Genomic DNA, 11,825 nt, shown 5'->3' with positions numbered 1-11,825 from the left:
CTCAGATAATGTCATTATCAAAAACAGTAACATCTGTTAAAATTGTAACAACCTTATTTTTTTAAAAACTTTATTATGGACAGGACAGATCAGAAAGGACAGGAAGTGATATGGGCGGCGGGAAAGGTCCCCGAGTCGGGACTCGAACACGGGAAGCCCGGAGCACGCTGCCCAAAAGGCCATCGGCGCCGACAACCACCTTATTTCTGTATGATGAAATTATTAATAATAATTATTCACCTCAATACCATGGTATAAAAATGAACTACATGGGTTCTAGGTGTTTGTATGAAGAACAGTGATCTTAGTATTAATGCACAAACGCTATTAATCACAGAATACTGTAATTATATTCAATTACTCCTTTAATAGATTTAATACATGTGTACATACTAATGTAACAGTTCGATATGTCCCACAATTCTGCCGCAATACCATAGTGCAGTCAGTGTTACAGTAAAAATAATCCATATTAAATGATTCTGATTATCGTTGCGCACAGTTGCGCTGTTTCATCTGTTTAAATCGCCATGTCATTGTGTTCTTCACCGAATTCAAGCGCTTCACTCTGGATCTCACAGCGCTGTTAGTGCTCGCGAGTAAACTCATCTGCTCTAGTGAACGCTCCGCTGCTGTTTGAACTGCGATCCGAGCAGATAAACGGTCCGTGAGGCGCGCAGTGTTGCCAACTTTTTTCAATGGAAAGTAGCTAAACCCCACTTGAAAAGTCGTCAAATGTTGCTAAATGACGTCATACGCTCATTAGCATATTAGCTCATTAGCGTACGTCTTGCGTCTCTGTGCTCACATACTGCTATTTAATGCAGCCAAATTCAATAAAACTGTTTTCATTTATATATTTCATAGATATATTGATATATTTTACGGTTTCTTTTGTCAGACAAGGGGGTAAATATGAAATAGTGACTGAAACGCGGCCCATTAGGACTACATAACCAGCTCTCGAAGATATTTATCTACACTAAAATCGTGATTCATAATCACGACATTGTCTATTAAAATAAAAATACACATACGATTAAGACAATGGCTGTGCTGTGATTTCGGCTATACTTGCATGTAAAATAGAGTTAGAAGCATCAGAATATCTTTTTTTTTATCTGAAAGTGCTGCTTCTCTGCCGCTCACTGAACAGAGCAGACGCAGCTAGAGAGAGAGGGAGAGCGCGCGCTGGGAAAGCACGACTTTGCGCTCGCGCGGCAGTACCAGAGAGTCTCATAAACTAAATAAGGTTTGTCCAAGAAGTCGCTAGATTTGTTGTTAGGCGCTTTTCAAAAAAAAAGTCGCCAGGGGGTCTGAAAAGTCGCTAAATCTATTGCGCGCTTCAAACGACTAGCACATTTAATCCATAACGCTATTTTTGTCTTTCCGTCCCCAAATTTAAGACCTCCTGAAATTATAATTAAGACTTTTCTTATACTTATTAAATACTTTTTATGACTTTAAAAGTGCGTTGTTATTTAAAAGAACACTTATTTATTAAAAAAAAAAAAAAAACGTACATAAATTCCGGACCTTTGACTGGATGGGGTGGGTCGTTCGAACCACCCGAACCCCCCCCCAAAACAGCGAGACAAATGTCAGCGAATATCCGCCCCGCCCGTTTTGGCATTCACTGCTGCCTTTCTATCTGCACATTTCTGTGATTCTTACTGAAATCACGGCATGCAATTCTCGCGAGAAATGCCTGTCTGAAACGGTTCCTTTAAGGTAAGGTCCTGAAAGCTTAATCGTATAATATAGTCTTCAGAGAGTAGTGTAATTATTCTTTGAAGTGTGTTTCGCAGATTAAATGTTGTCATTTTCAAATCAGCGCTAGCCTTTTAGGGGTAAAGCACGCTTAGTGTTTTATAAGGGAAAGCGAAGCAGCGCTTTGTTGCTACACATGGCGCTGGGCTTAAAGCAGTTTATTCATTTATTACTGTGTTCAAAGACCCTTGACATAGGTATACATGACATTTCTGACCACGCGTGTGTGTGAGAGAGAGAGACTATATGCAGAACACACTCTGCATTGTATTAGTGTGTGTTTATAGGTCACGTTTGCATGCACGGTTGTGTCCTATGATTCATTCATGTATGCATGTACTGATATTTCTGTAGATGTATCAGAAGAATTAATTTATGAAATATATACTGGTTTGTATAGCGGTTTGGGTCCAAATATGGAAAAATAACCTTGGTTCTGAATGATTACCTTATTACTGTACCATGGTATTTATTAAAGAATGCTTTTTACCATGATGCATGGTTGATCACAATTTGAAAAGTGTTGTTGGTCTGTTTTGATGGGTCAAGAACAGGGGGGAAAAACTGATAATTAAAAAAATTAACTGCCCTGTGTAAAATATACTTCACTTTAGCATATTTATACTGACAAACTGAATGCAATAAAGTTTTTGGGACACTTAATTGCTGTTTGAAATTAAATGAGAATAGATTAAAATTTAACTTAAATGCAATTTAAACTTTAGAGAGCTTTTTGGTCCACTAAAGTACATCTTCATACACTAGCAGTCAAAAGTTTTTGAACAGTGAGAATTTTTCATCTCTTCTGCTCAGCAAGCCTGCATTTATTTGATTCAAAATACACCAAAAGCAGTAATATTGTGAAATATTTTTACTATTTAAAATAACTGCTTTCTATTTGAATATATTTTAAAATGTAATTTATTTCTGTTATTTCAAAGCTGATTTTTTAGCATCATTACTCGAGTCTTCAGTGTCACATGGTACTTTTAGAAATCATTCTAATATGCTGATTTGCTGTTTAAGAAACAGTTATTGTTGTTATCAATATTTAAAACAGTTGAGTACATTTTTTCAGGATTTTCTGATTAATTTTATTTCAGCATTTATCTGAAATAAAAAGCTTTTGGAACATTATACACTATACCATTCAAAAGCTCGGAGTTAGTATATATATTTTTATATAGAAATTAATATTTTTATTTAGCAAGGATGGTTTAAATTGATCAAAAGTGATGATAACGACATTTATAATGTTACAAAATATTTCTATTTCAGATAAATGCTGTTCTTTCGAACTTTCTATTCACCAAAGAAACCTGAAAAAAATTCTACTGAGCTATTTTAAACATAAAAATAATAATAAATGTTTTCTGAGCAGCAAATCAGAACATTGGGTCATTCCAGCTGGAATCATCAAATTTTGGAAAAGTTCCCCACCTGACCTCCTCAGATTTGTCTGAAAAAAATCCATGTGATGGGTAATATGCCCAATAGATCATATACAAAATTTCAGATCTCTGCTGTGCGTACTTTTTTCACAAAAAATCTGTAAAAAAGTTTGTTTTGGCATCACAGTCTGAGTGACCATGTTCAGACTGAAATATCTCCAGAACTATTTGTGCCAGGTCCATGAAATTTTCTGGGCTAAGAGTCCTAGTCCAGAACTGCATGAATTACAACTCACAGCATCGTTACTGAATTTACACCTGAATGCTGGCCCTCTACTTTTCTTTGAAACTATTACTTCAAGGGTTTTCAGATGTCCATAGAAACCTCAATTTTCAATGTATAAGCATCAAACTTGGTAAATGGTCTGATATGTACCATGTCTTTCACATCCTTTGATATCAGACAATGGAGTCTGATGAATGTTGAGATATTAAGGTCCAAAAATGGAAAAAAACTCATTTACACCAATGTTCAGAGCAATATTTCCCATGAATGACACTAGGTGTGAACATAAAACTTGTTTTTTTGAAAGAGCATATTGTTATTGATAAAATATAAAAAAAATTAGGATGGGGTTTTGCCTCATTTTTCTGTAATGATTTTTTTAAAACTCAGAGTTTCGTCACTGATCCTATTGTTCACTTTTGCTATTCAACTTGGTATGGGCATTTCAACAGAATTTATTAATGTTCCACTTATACAAAAAATACAAAATACAAATACAAATGAAAATGGATGTATTATTCACTGGATTGGGTGGAACATCAAGATTAGGTACTTATGTTGCATTCCATTGAATGTCGGTAGTCGGTGAATCCGAGTTAGTTCTCCCGATGTCCGTCGTAAATGCGTTCCATTGTAACAGTTGGCAAAAATATGGATGCCTATGGATAATTCCAACCGACTCGGTCTGCACTGAACTGGCCCGAGTGTGTGTTTCGGACCCCCAACTTAAGTGGCCGTTCCATTGCACTTTCCCGAGGTGGAGGTCGGATTTCCCCGAGTCCCGAGCACAATGGAATGCTGCATTTTAGCATTAATTTAGGCATATGAGTTCAAAATAGCTGGTACTACAGTAGTTGTGAATGTCACACAACAATGATTTTTTTTTAAATTATTACAGAAAAATGAGGCAAAACCTCATCCCAATTTTTTTATATTTTATCAATAAGAACATGCTCTTTCAAAAAAAAAAAGTTTCATGTTCACACCTGGTGTCATTCATGGGAAATATTGCTCTGAACATTGGTGTAAATGAGTTTTTTTCAACTTTTGGACCTTAATATCTCAACATCCATAAGACTCCATTGTCTGATGTCAAAGGATGTGAAAGACATGGTACATATCAGACCATTTACCAAGTTTGATGCTTATACATTGAAAATTGAGGTTTCTATGGACATCTGAAAACCCTTGAAGTAATAGTTTCAAAGAAAAGTAGAGGGCCAGCATTCAGGTGTAAATTCAGTAACAATGCTGTGAGTTGTAATTCATGCAGTTCTGGACTAGGACTCTTAGCCCAGAAAATTTCATGGACCTGGCACAAATAGTTCTGGAGATATTTTAGTCTGAACATGGTCACTCAGACAGTGATGCCAAAACGGGGCACAGTAGAGATCTGAAATTTTGTATATGATCTATTGGGCATATTACCCATCACATAGATTTTTTTTCAGACAAATCTGAGGGGGTCAGGTGGGGACCATTTGATGATTCCAGCTGGAATGACCCCATTAAAATGATTTCAGAAGGATCATGTAAGTGAACTAATGATGCTAAAAATTCAACATTAAAATTACAGGAATAAATTACATTTTAAAATATATTCAAACAGTAAACAGTCATTTTAAATAATAAAAATATTTCAGAATTTTACTGTTTTTGCTGTACTTTGGCAAAAAAAAAATGCAGGCTTGGTGAGCAGAAGAGACTTCTTTAAAAAACATTCAAAATCGTTTTAAAAACTTTTGACCGGTAGTGTAAAAAATGTTTAAAGTGCTTAAAGTGTACCGCTGATTGTGCATATTCAAAACAATTAAGCACACTTTCACAAGAGGGTGCATAGCTTGATTTGCATATAGTAAACAGGTTTATCTACTTTCCTTTTGTTTCACTTTGTAGAAGGCAGTCAAATTAGACTGACGTGTTGTGACATCCTTAAAAAAAACACAAGACTATTCAAAGTAAAAGAAATTATAACCCAGACTACATTAAATATGGGTTTGGTGTTGTGTTGTTTACCACTTTATACCCATCTAGATTCTAAAGCAAAACTCTATTGCAAACTTAATAGACTGTTTCAAATTTTTCCTTTTTAGATTCAAGCTCACAGTAACAGCATCATGTCTGCACCATCATCTGTTCTCGCCCTGCATTCAAAAACACACAAAGACACAATCCTGCATAAGTTTGACAAGCTCAGAAGAAGGGAACTGCTCTGTGACATAACCCTCATCGTAGAAGATGTGCATTTCAAAGCACACAAGGCTCTTTTAGCAGCGAGCAGTGAATATTTCTCATTTATGTTCACCGCTGAAGATCAGGTAAGCCAGTCGGTGTACAAGCTGGATGGCATGGCTGCGAAAACCTTCTCGGCCGTGCTTGAATTCATCTACAGCGCAAATGTGTCTGTGGACCAGAGCAGCTCTGAGCAGCTGCTTGACATGGCGCGCTTTCTGGACATCCGAGACTTGCTCAAAGCCCACGAGGACCTTCAAAAAGACACTTCAAAGGCTGAAAATGTGACGTCCGCCGAGGGAGATAGTGTCGATGAGTGCATGCAGACAAAACGTAAAAGAGGGAGGCCCAAAAAGAGCATTCACACTCAGGATTCAAGCCAAAAAGAGAATCCAGAAAGCGATTTACCAGCAGAAACTACCTCTGAGCCCTCAGAACCTCTCTTAGATCCCACTTCCCCATCAAGAGATGTCAGCGACAGCGACTATAACCCCAGAGAGGACAGACCCCGGCACAGCAAACGCAAAATAAAGCAGCCTGTCAAGCTGAAGGGATACAGGTTAGGAGATGAAGTCACGGAGCACAAGGAGCCCGGGAAGAGAGGGCGGAAGAGGAAGTACCCAGACACAGAGGCCAGGTGTGAGCAGTGTGGGAAGGTTTTTAAAAACCACCTGTTTCTGAAGATACATCAGCGTACTCATACAGGTACAACTCAGGTTTTATTATGCTATACAACTGACTAAAATCTAATGATGATGAATGGGAACAAGCAAATGAAAAAAATAACAATTAGAATAAATAAATGTATTATTTTAGTATCCTTGACGTACTGTTATAGTTTTCGTTAATTCTTTTGGAACTTTTTTTAGTAACTTTGTTGTGTGTTTTGTTTTTTAATGGTTTAATTTGCTATAAAATTTATTTATTAGTTTTAGCTTATTTAGTTTTAGTTATTTTATTACTTCAACTTAAACTAAATAAAAATAGGAAATGTTGGCTTGGCAAGTAGATTATAAAAATAAATATTTTTATTTATTTTATGTATAACAACCCTGATTCTGTTAATTATATTTAAGAATTTCAGTGTTATTTTAATATGAATTATATTTTATATTTTCTGGTTTTACTTTAATTTTAAAGTTTTACTAATTTTGTGAAATTTATTAGTTATTACATTTTTACTATCATATTTATTTGTTTGTTTATTGGTCTATATAAAGTTTATTATACGTTTATTTATTAGTTTCAGTTTTAGATATTTTAGCACAAAGTTAAACTAAGTTGTTTTTAAGTAATTTGTTAATGGTTTTAGTCAACAATAATAACACTGATTCTGTTAATTATATTTAAGAATTTCAGTGTTATTTTCATATGAATTATATTTATTTATTATTATATATATTTTCTGGTTTTACTTTCATTTTAAGGTTTTATTCGTTTTGTTGTATTTTTGTCATTTTTATTAGTTATTAGTCATTTTTACTATCATATATATATATATATATATATATTTTATTTGTTTTTTTTATTGGTCTCTATAATGTTTATAATATTTTATTATATGTTTATTTATTAATTTTTGTTTTAGTTATTTTAGTACTTAAAGTTAAACTAAATGAAAACAGGAAATATTGGCTTTACAACTAGATTTAATAAAATAATTAATTCTATTTAATGTCCATTTATTTTATTGTTTTATATGCTTTTTGTTAACTATAATAACCTTGATTCTGTTAATTATATTTAAGAATTTTAGTGTTATTTTAATATAAATTATGTTTTAAATTTTCTGGAATTACTTTAAGAAGTTTAAGTTTTACTAATTTTTTTAAAATAGTTATTAGTAATTTTTGCTATCATATTTATTTGTTTGTTTATTGGCCTAAATAATGTTTATTATATTTTAATATATGTTTATTTCTAAGTTTTAGTTATTTTAGTACTCAGGTACAAGTTAAACTAAATAAAAGATGTTGCCTTGTCAAACACCTAAAATAAAGTTTTTGGGGTTTTTTGTTCCAGTTTATTTTACTTATACTTATTTTATTTATTTATTTATTTTTTGATGGTTTTAGATTTAGTTTTAAATAACTAAAACCATTAAATGCCCATATTTGTAATCTTAATGCAAAATTACCTTTTCCTTTTAATGCAGGTGAAAAACCATTCAGATGCAGTGTTTGTGGGAAGGGTTTCACCCAGAAACACACTCTTTTGGTTCATCAGCGCATGCACACAGGAGAAAAGCCCTTCATCTGCACCATTTGCTCCAAAGCTCTGTCCACAAAACACTCACTAGTGGAGCACATGAACCTACACGCAGGTAACACAAATATACTAAACCACTGAGATACGCTGCTCATATGACTATTCAAATGTATGGGGTCAGTGAGATAAACCATTAAAACTTTACCAACCCCATACATTGGTATCATCATGGTACATGTCCAAAACACCATAGAACACCATGTTCAAAAAACTGAATATACTCCGTCTATTGACTTTCCACAGAGAAAAAATCCTTCAGTTGTGACCAGTGTGGGAAAAGCTTCAGTCAGAAGCGGCAGCTGAAAAGCCATTACCGCATTCACACAGGAAAAGCGTTACCTGAGTGTGCACAGTGCCATCATAAATTTATGGATGCAGCTCAACTGAAGAAGCACCTGAGAACTCATACAGGTAATGAACACATCACATTTACAACACTAAACTGCATTGCAACTCACATACTATCTGTGCTGCATGAACGCCATGTTATTGCTGCAGGTGAAAAGCCGTTCACGTGTGAGATCTGTGGGAAGGGTTTCACAGCCAAGAGCACACTGCAGACACACATCAGGATACACAGGTCAGAAATCAACGTGTTCATTTACACATTAAAAAAATACAGGTGAACAGGGTAATAATGTAACTAATAGATATCACCATACTTCCCCATTTGAGTGAGTATATTAAGTAATACAAACATTTTTGCATTAGTTTTCTGATTTTATGTTTAAATTTGCAAATGAGGCATTGTCTAATTAAATGTGCACTAATTTGCATACAATTCCAGAACAGAAATTCCATCATTGGATAAAACCAGGTGCAAAATTCTTTTTCTTTTTTTTTCGTCAATTCATTTTGTTGACATTTTAAAGTTTTTTTGCAAACAATATTTTCGGATATCTCCTATTTTTTTTTTACTTCATAAATCAAAAAATACTGTCAACACACTATAGGCAAAATCATTATTTATGCACTAGCTAGTTTTGAAAATTTTGGCTGTTTGGCTTTTTGTCATTTGTTGCTTCAGACTAATGAAAAAAAAACATCCAAAATAGATTTAAGTGTTTATTTTATTTTACTTTACTTTATCTGTTTGCATCAGTATTTCAATTCCAATAAATATCTTGTTTTCTCAAAATGTGTTTATCTCCATGTCAGCAGCACCTTACATACTGTTACTGCCAGGAAAATAATACTTTTTTTTTAATGCACTGGTTAATTTTTAATTTCATAATAAGTTCAGATCAGTGGAAAGAAAACATCTACAATACACTTTTAAGTGTTTATTTTATTACATTTTATCTATTTGTGTCTGTAGATTTCCATTACAATACATATACACAACCAGTCAAGAATTTTTATTGTTTTTTGAAGTCTCTTCTGCTCACCAAGCCTGTGATTATCCAAAGCACAACAAAAACGGTAAAATTGTGAAATATTTTAACTATTTAAAATACCTGTTTTTTATTTGAATATATTTTAAAATGTAATTTATTCCTGTGATTGCAAAGCTGATTTTATTCACCCAATTACTCCAGTCACATGATCCTTTAGAAATTATTCTAATATTCTTTTTTTCAGGTTTCTTTGATGAATAGAAAGTTCAGAAGAACAGCATTTATCTGAAATAGAAATCTTTTGTAACATTATAAATGTCTTTATCATCAACTTTTGATCAATTTAAAGCATCCGTGCTAAATAAAAGTTATAATTTCTATAATTCTACAATTATACTGACTCCAAGCTTTTGAACGGTCTATAATGTTACAAAAGCTTTTTATTTCAGATAAATGCTGATCTTTGGATCTTTCTATTTGTCAAAGAATCCTGAAAATGTACTCGACAATATTGATAATAATAATAAAAATGTTTCTTGAACAGCAAATCAGCATATTAGAATGATTTCTGAAGGATCATGTGACACTGAAGACTGGAGTAATGATGCTGAAAATTCAGCTTTGAAATCACAGGAATAAATTACATTTTAAAATATATTCAAATAGAAAACAGTTATTTTAAATAGTAAAAATATTTCAGAATTGCACTGTTTTTGCTATCATTTGGATCAAATACATGCAGGCTTGGTGAGCAGAAGAGACTTTTTAAAAAAAAAAAAAACCTTTTGACTGGTAGTGTATTTAAAGACTTTTCTCAAAATATTATTTATACAACATTTTATTCCTAAAACATGGTGAGTTTGCCTTTTGACAATATTTTCTGATAAAATCCCCTCTGTAAAAATCTGACAAAATGAAACAATTTTGAACCCGGCTTTATCCAATGTTCACGTTTCTGTTCTGAAAATGTATAAAAATAGTGAATAATTTAAGCATAACATTCCAGAAAACTTGTAATACAAAAAATTGCAATTCTTAATGAAATTGATCAACTGGCGAATTGTGGGGAATTATATTAAGAGTTGAAATTATGGAGGCTATTAATTCAATTTTCTTACCTTACTCGCTTTTAATAAAAAATGATCTTTCCCTATCCAGAGGAGAGAAGCCATACGTCTGCAACATCTGCGATAAGACCTTCTCCGACCAGAGTGCCAGAAGGCGTCACGTAGCATCCCACACGGGTAAAAAACCATTCACGTGTTACATCTGTAACCTGTCGTTTGCCCGAATGGACAATCTTAAAGCTCACACTAAGACTCACAACAAAGAGCGTCAACAAGGAGAAGCTGAGACCACAGGCCCTGCACCGGTGGAGGCCACATCAGCGCCTGAAGAAATGCACAGCATCCTCCAACTCCAGCCGTACCAACTTCCCACACACCCCGAGCAGGAGATCCAGCTGGTGGTGACCGGCGAGGTGGACAACATCAACCTGGGCCAGGATCAAAGCATCAGCATCATCACCGCAGAAGATACTTCTGTGGAACAAGGTCTCACGCTTCTCACCCAACCTTCCGGTCACGTGCAAAACCTGGCGCTGGTCACGCCCGACGGGTTAGACGCCAGTACTCAAATCCAAACCATCAGTGTTTTAGGAAGTCAGGTGAGCGGCGGACAGCCGGAGCAAATGCACGTCATCACACTGACCAAAGAAGCCATGGAGCAATTGCAGGTTCATCACGGAGGTCCACAGCAGCTGCAGGTGATCCACCAACTGTCTGAGAGCTCTGCTGAAAACCCCAGCCGGACGAATCCAGCGGGAGGCATTCACATCAGCAGCCAGAGCGGGCAGCCCATTTCTATCAGCCAGACCAGCGAGCAGATCCCAAGCGATCAGATTCAAGGCCAAACCTTCCAGATCCAGGCTGGAACGGTCTCGTACCTCTACACCACCAGCATGACCCCGCAAAACTGAACTGACACTCTGTTTGAATCCATCAGGACGTCAGGACTTGTTTATAATGCTGATGCTTGTTCTCTGTTGTAAATAGTTGTATTTTATTATAGTAAAGCGCTGATTTCATTGAAAACAAGCAGAAGTTTTTTTTTTTTAATATCGACTTCAATATGACTTCTTCATAAAGCAGAGCCCTACTTAATTCGTTTTTGTGCTTGTTAAAATTCAAATTTATAACAAAAGAGAACAAAGCATTAGTAACGAGTTACTGTTTGTAAAAAAGAACAGTGCTGATGCTTATTCTCTTTTGTTGTGAATGGGTATATTTTAATTAGTCACACTGACTAATTCAGAACAAGCAGAATATTTTTTGTTTTTTAAATGACTTTAAATGGATCATGAAACAGGCATTCTTCGTTTTTGTACTTGTTTAAAAGTCTAAAATCAATAAACGGTTCACATACAGTACATGCAACTCCAAGTTATTTGTTCATTTATGTAAAATTGAATCATTGGCATAAGTTTGTTCAACCTGTGCTCATTGCCATAAAACTTTGTAATGCAAAAAATAAGACATTAAT

General features: G+C 34.6%; 1 protein-coding gene across 2 annotated transcripts; it reads left to right on the top strand.

The window, feature by feature from the left end:
• Positions 1-178: 178 nt before the first annotated feature.
• On the top strand, positions 179-11,806 carry zbtb24 (zinc finger and BTB domain containing 24). 2 transcript variants are annotated; one of them, XM_051133962.1, is made up of 6 exons: positions 179-208; positions 5,541-6,384; positions 7,835-8,002; positions 8,191-8,358; positions 8,446-8,527; positions 10,443-11,806. In XM_051133962.1, exons 2-6 carry the CDS (start codon positions 5,565-5,567, stop codon positions 11,260-11,262), a joined length of 2,058 nt encoding a protein of 685 aa, XP_050989919.1. In that variant the 5' UTR covers positions 179-208; positions 5,541-5,564; the 3' UTR covers positions 11,263-11,806. The 2 variants fall into 2 exon arrangements, with proteins under 2 accessions (XP_050989919.1, XP_050989918.1); XM_051133961.1 differs by lacking the exon at positions 179-208 and adding an exon at positions 1,347-1,731.
• Positions 11,807-11,825: the final 19 nt, after the last annotated feature.

Source organism: Labeo rohita, chromosome 17 (genome assembly GCF_022985175.1).
Source record: "Labeo rohita strain BAU-BD-2019 chromosome 17, IGBB_LRoh.1.0, whole genome shotgun sequence".
Classification (NCBI taxonomy): Eukaryota; Metazoa; Chordata; class Actinopteri; order Cypriniformes; family Cyprinidae; genus Labeo; species Labeo rohita.
The sequence above is the reverse complement of the archived record's forward strand: the minus strand, read 5'-3'. Positions and strand labels throughout refer to the sequence as shown.

Excerpts from the sequence above, each read along its gene's own strand:
- zbtb24 (XM_051133962.1), top strand. The coding sequence starts at position 5,565 with ATGTCTGCACCATCATCTGTTCTCGCCCTGCATTCAAAAACACACAAA. Across the intron at positions 6,385-7,834 it reads ACATCAGCGTACTCATACAG|GTGAAAAACCATTCAGATGC; the intron begins GTACAACTCAGG and ends CTTTTAATGCAG. Across the intron at positions 8,359-8,445 it reads GCACCTGAGAACTCATACAG|GTGAAAAGCCGTTCACGTGT; the intron begins GTAATGAACACA and ends TTATTGCTGCAG.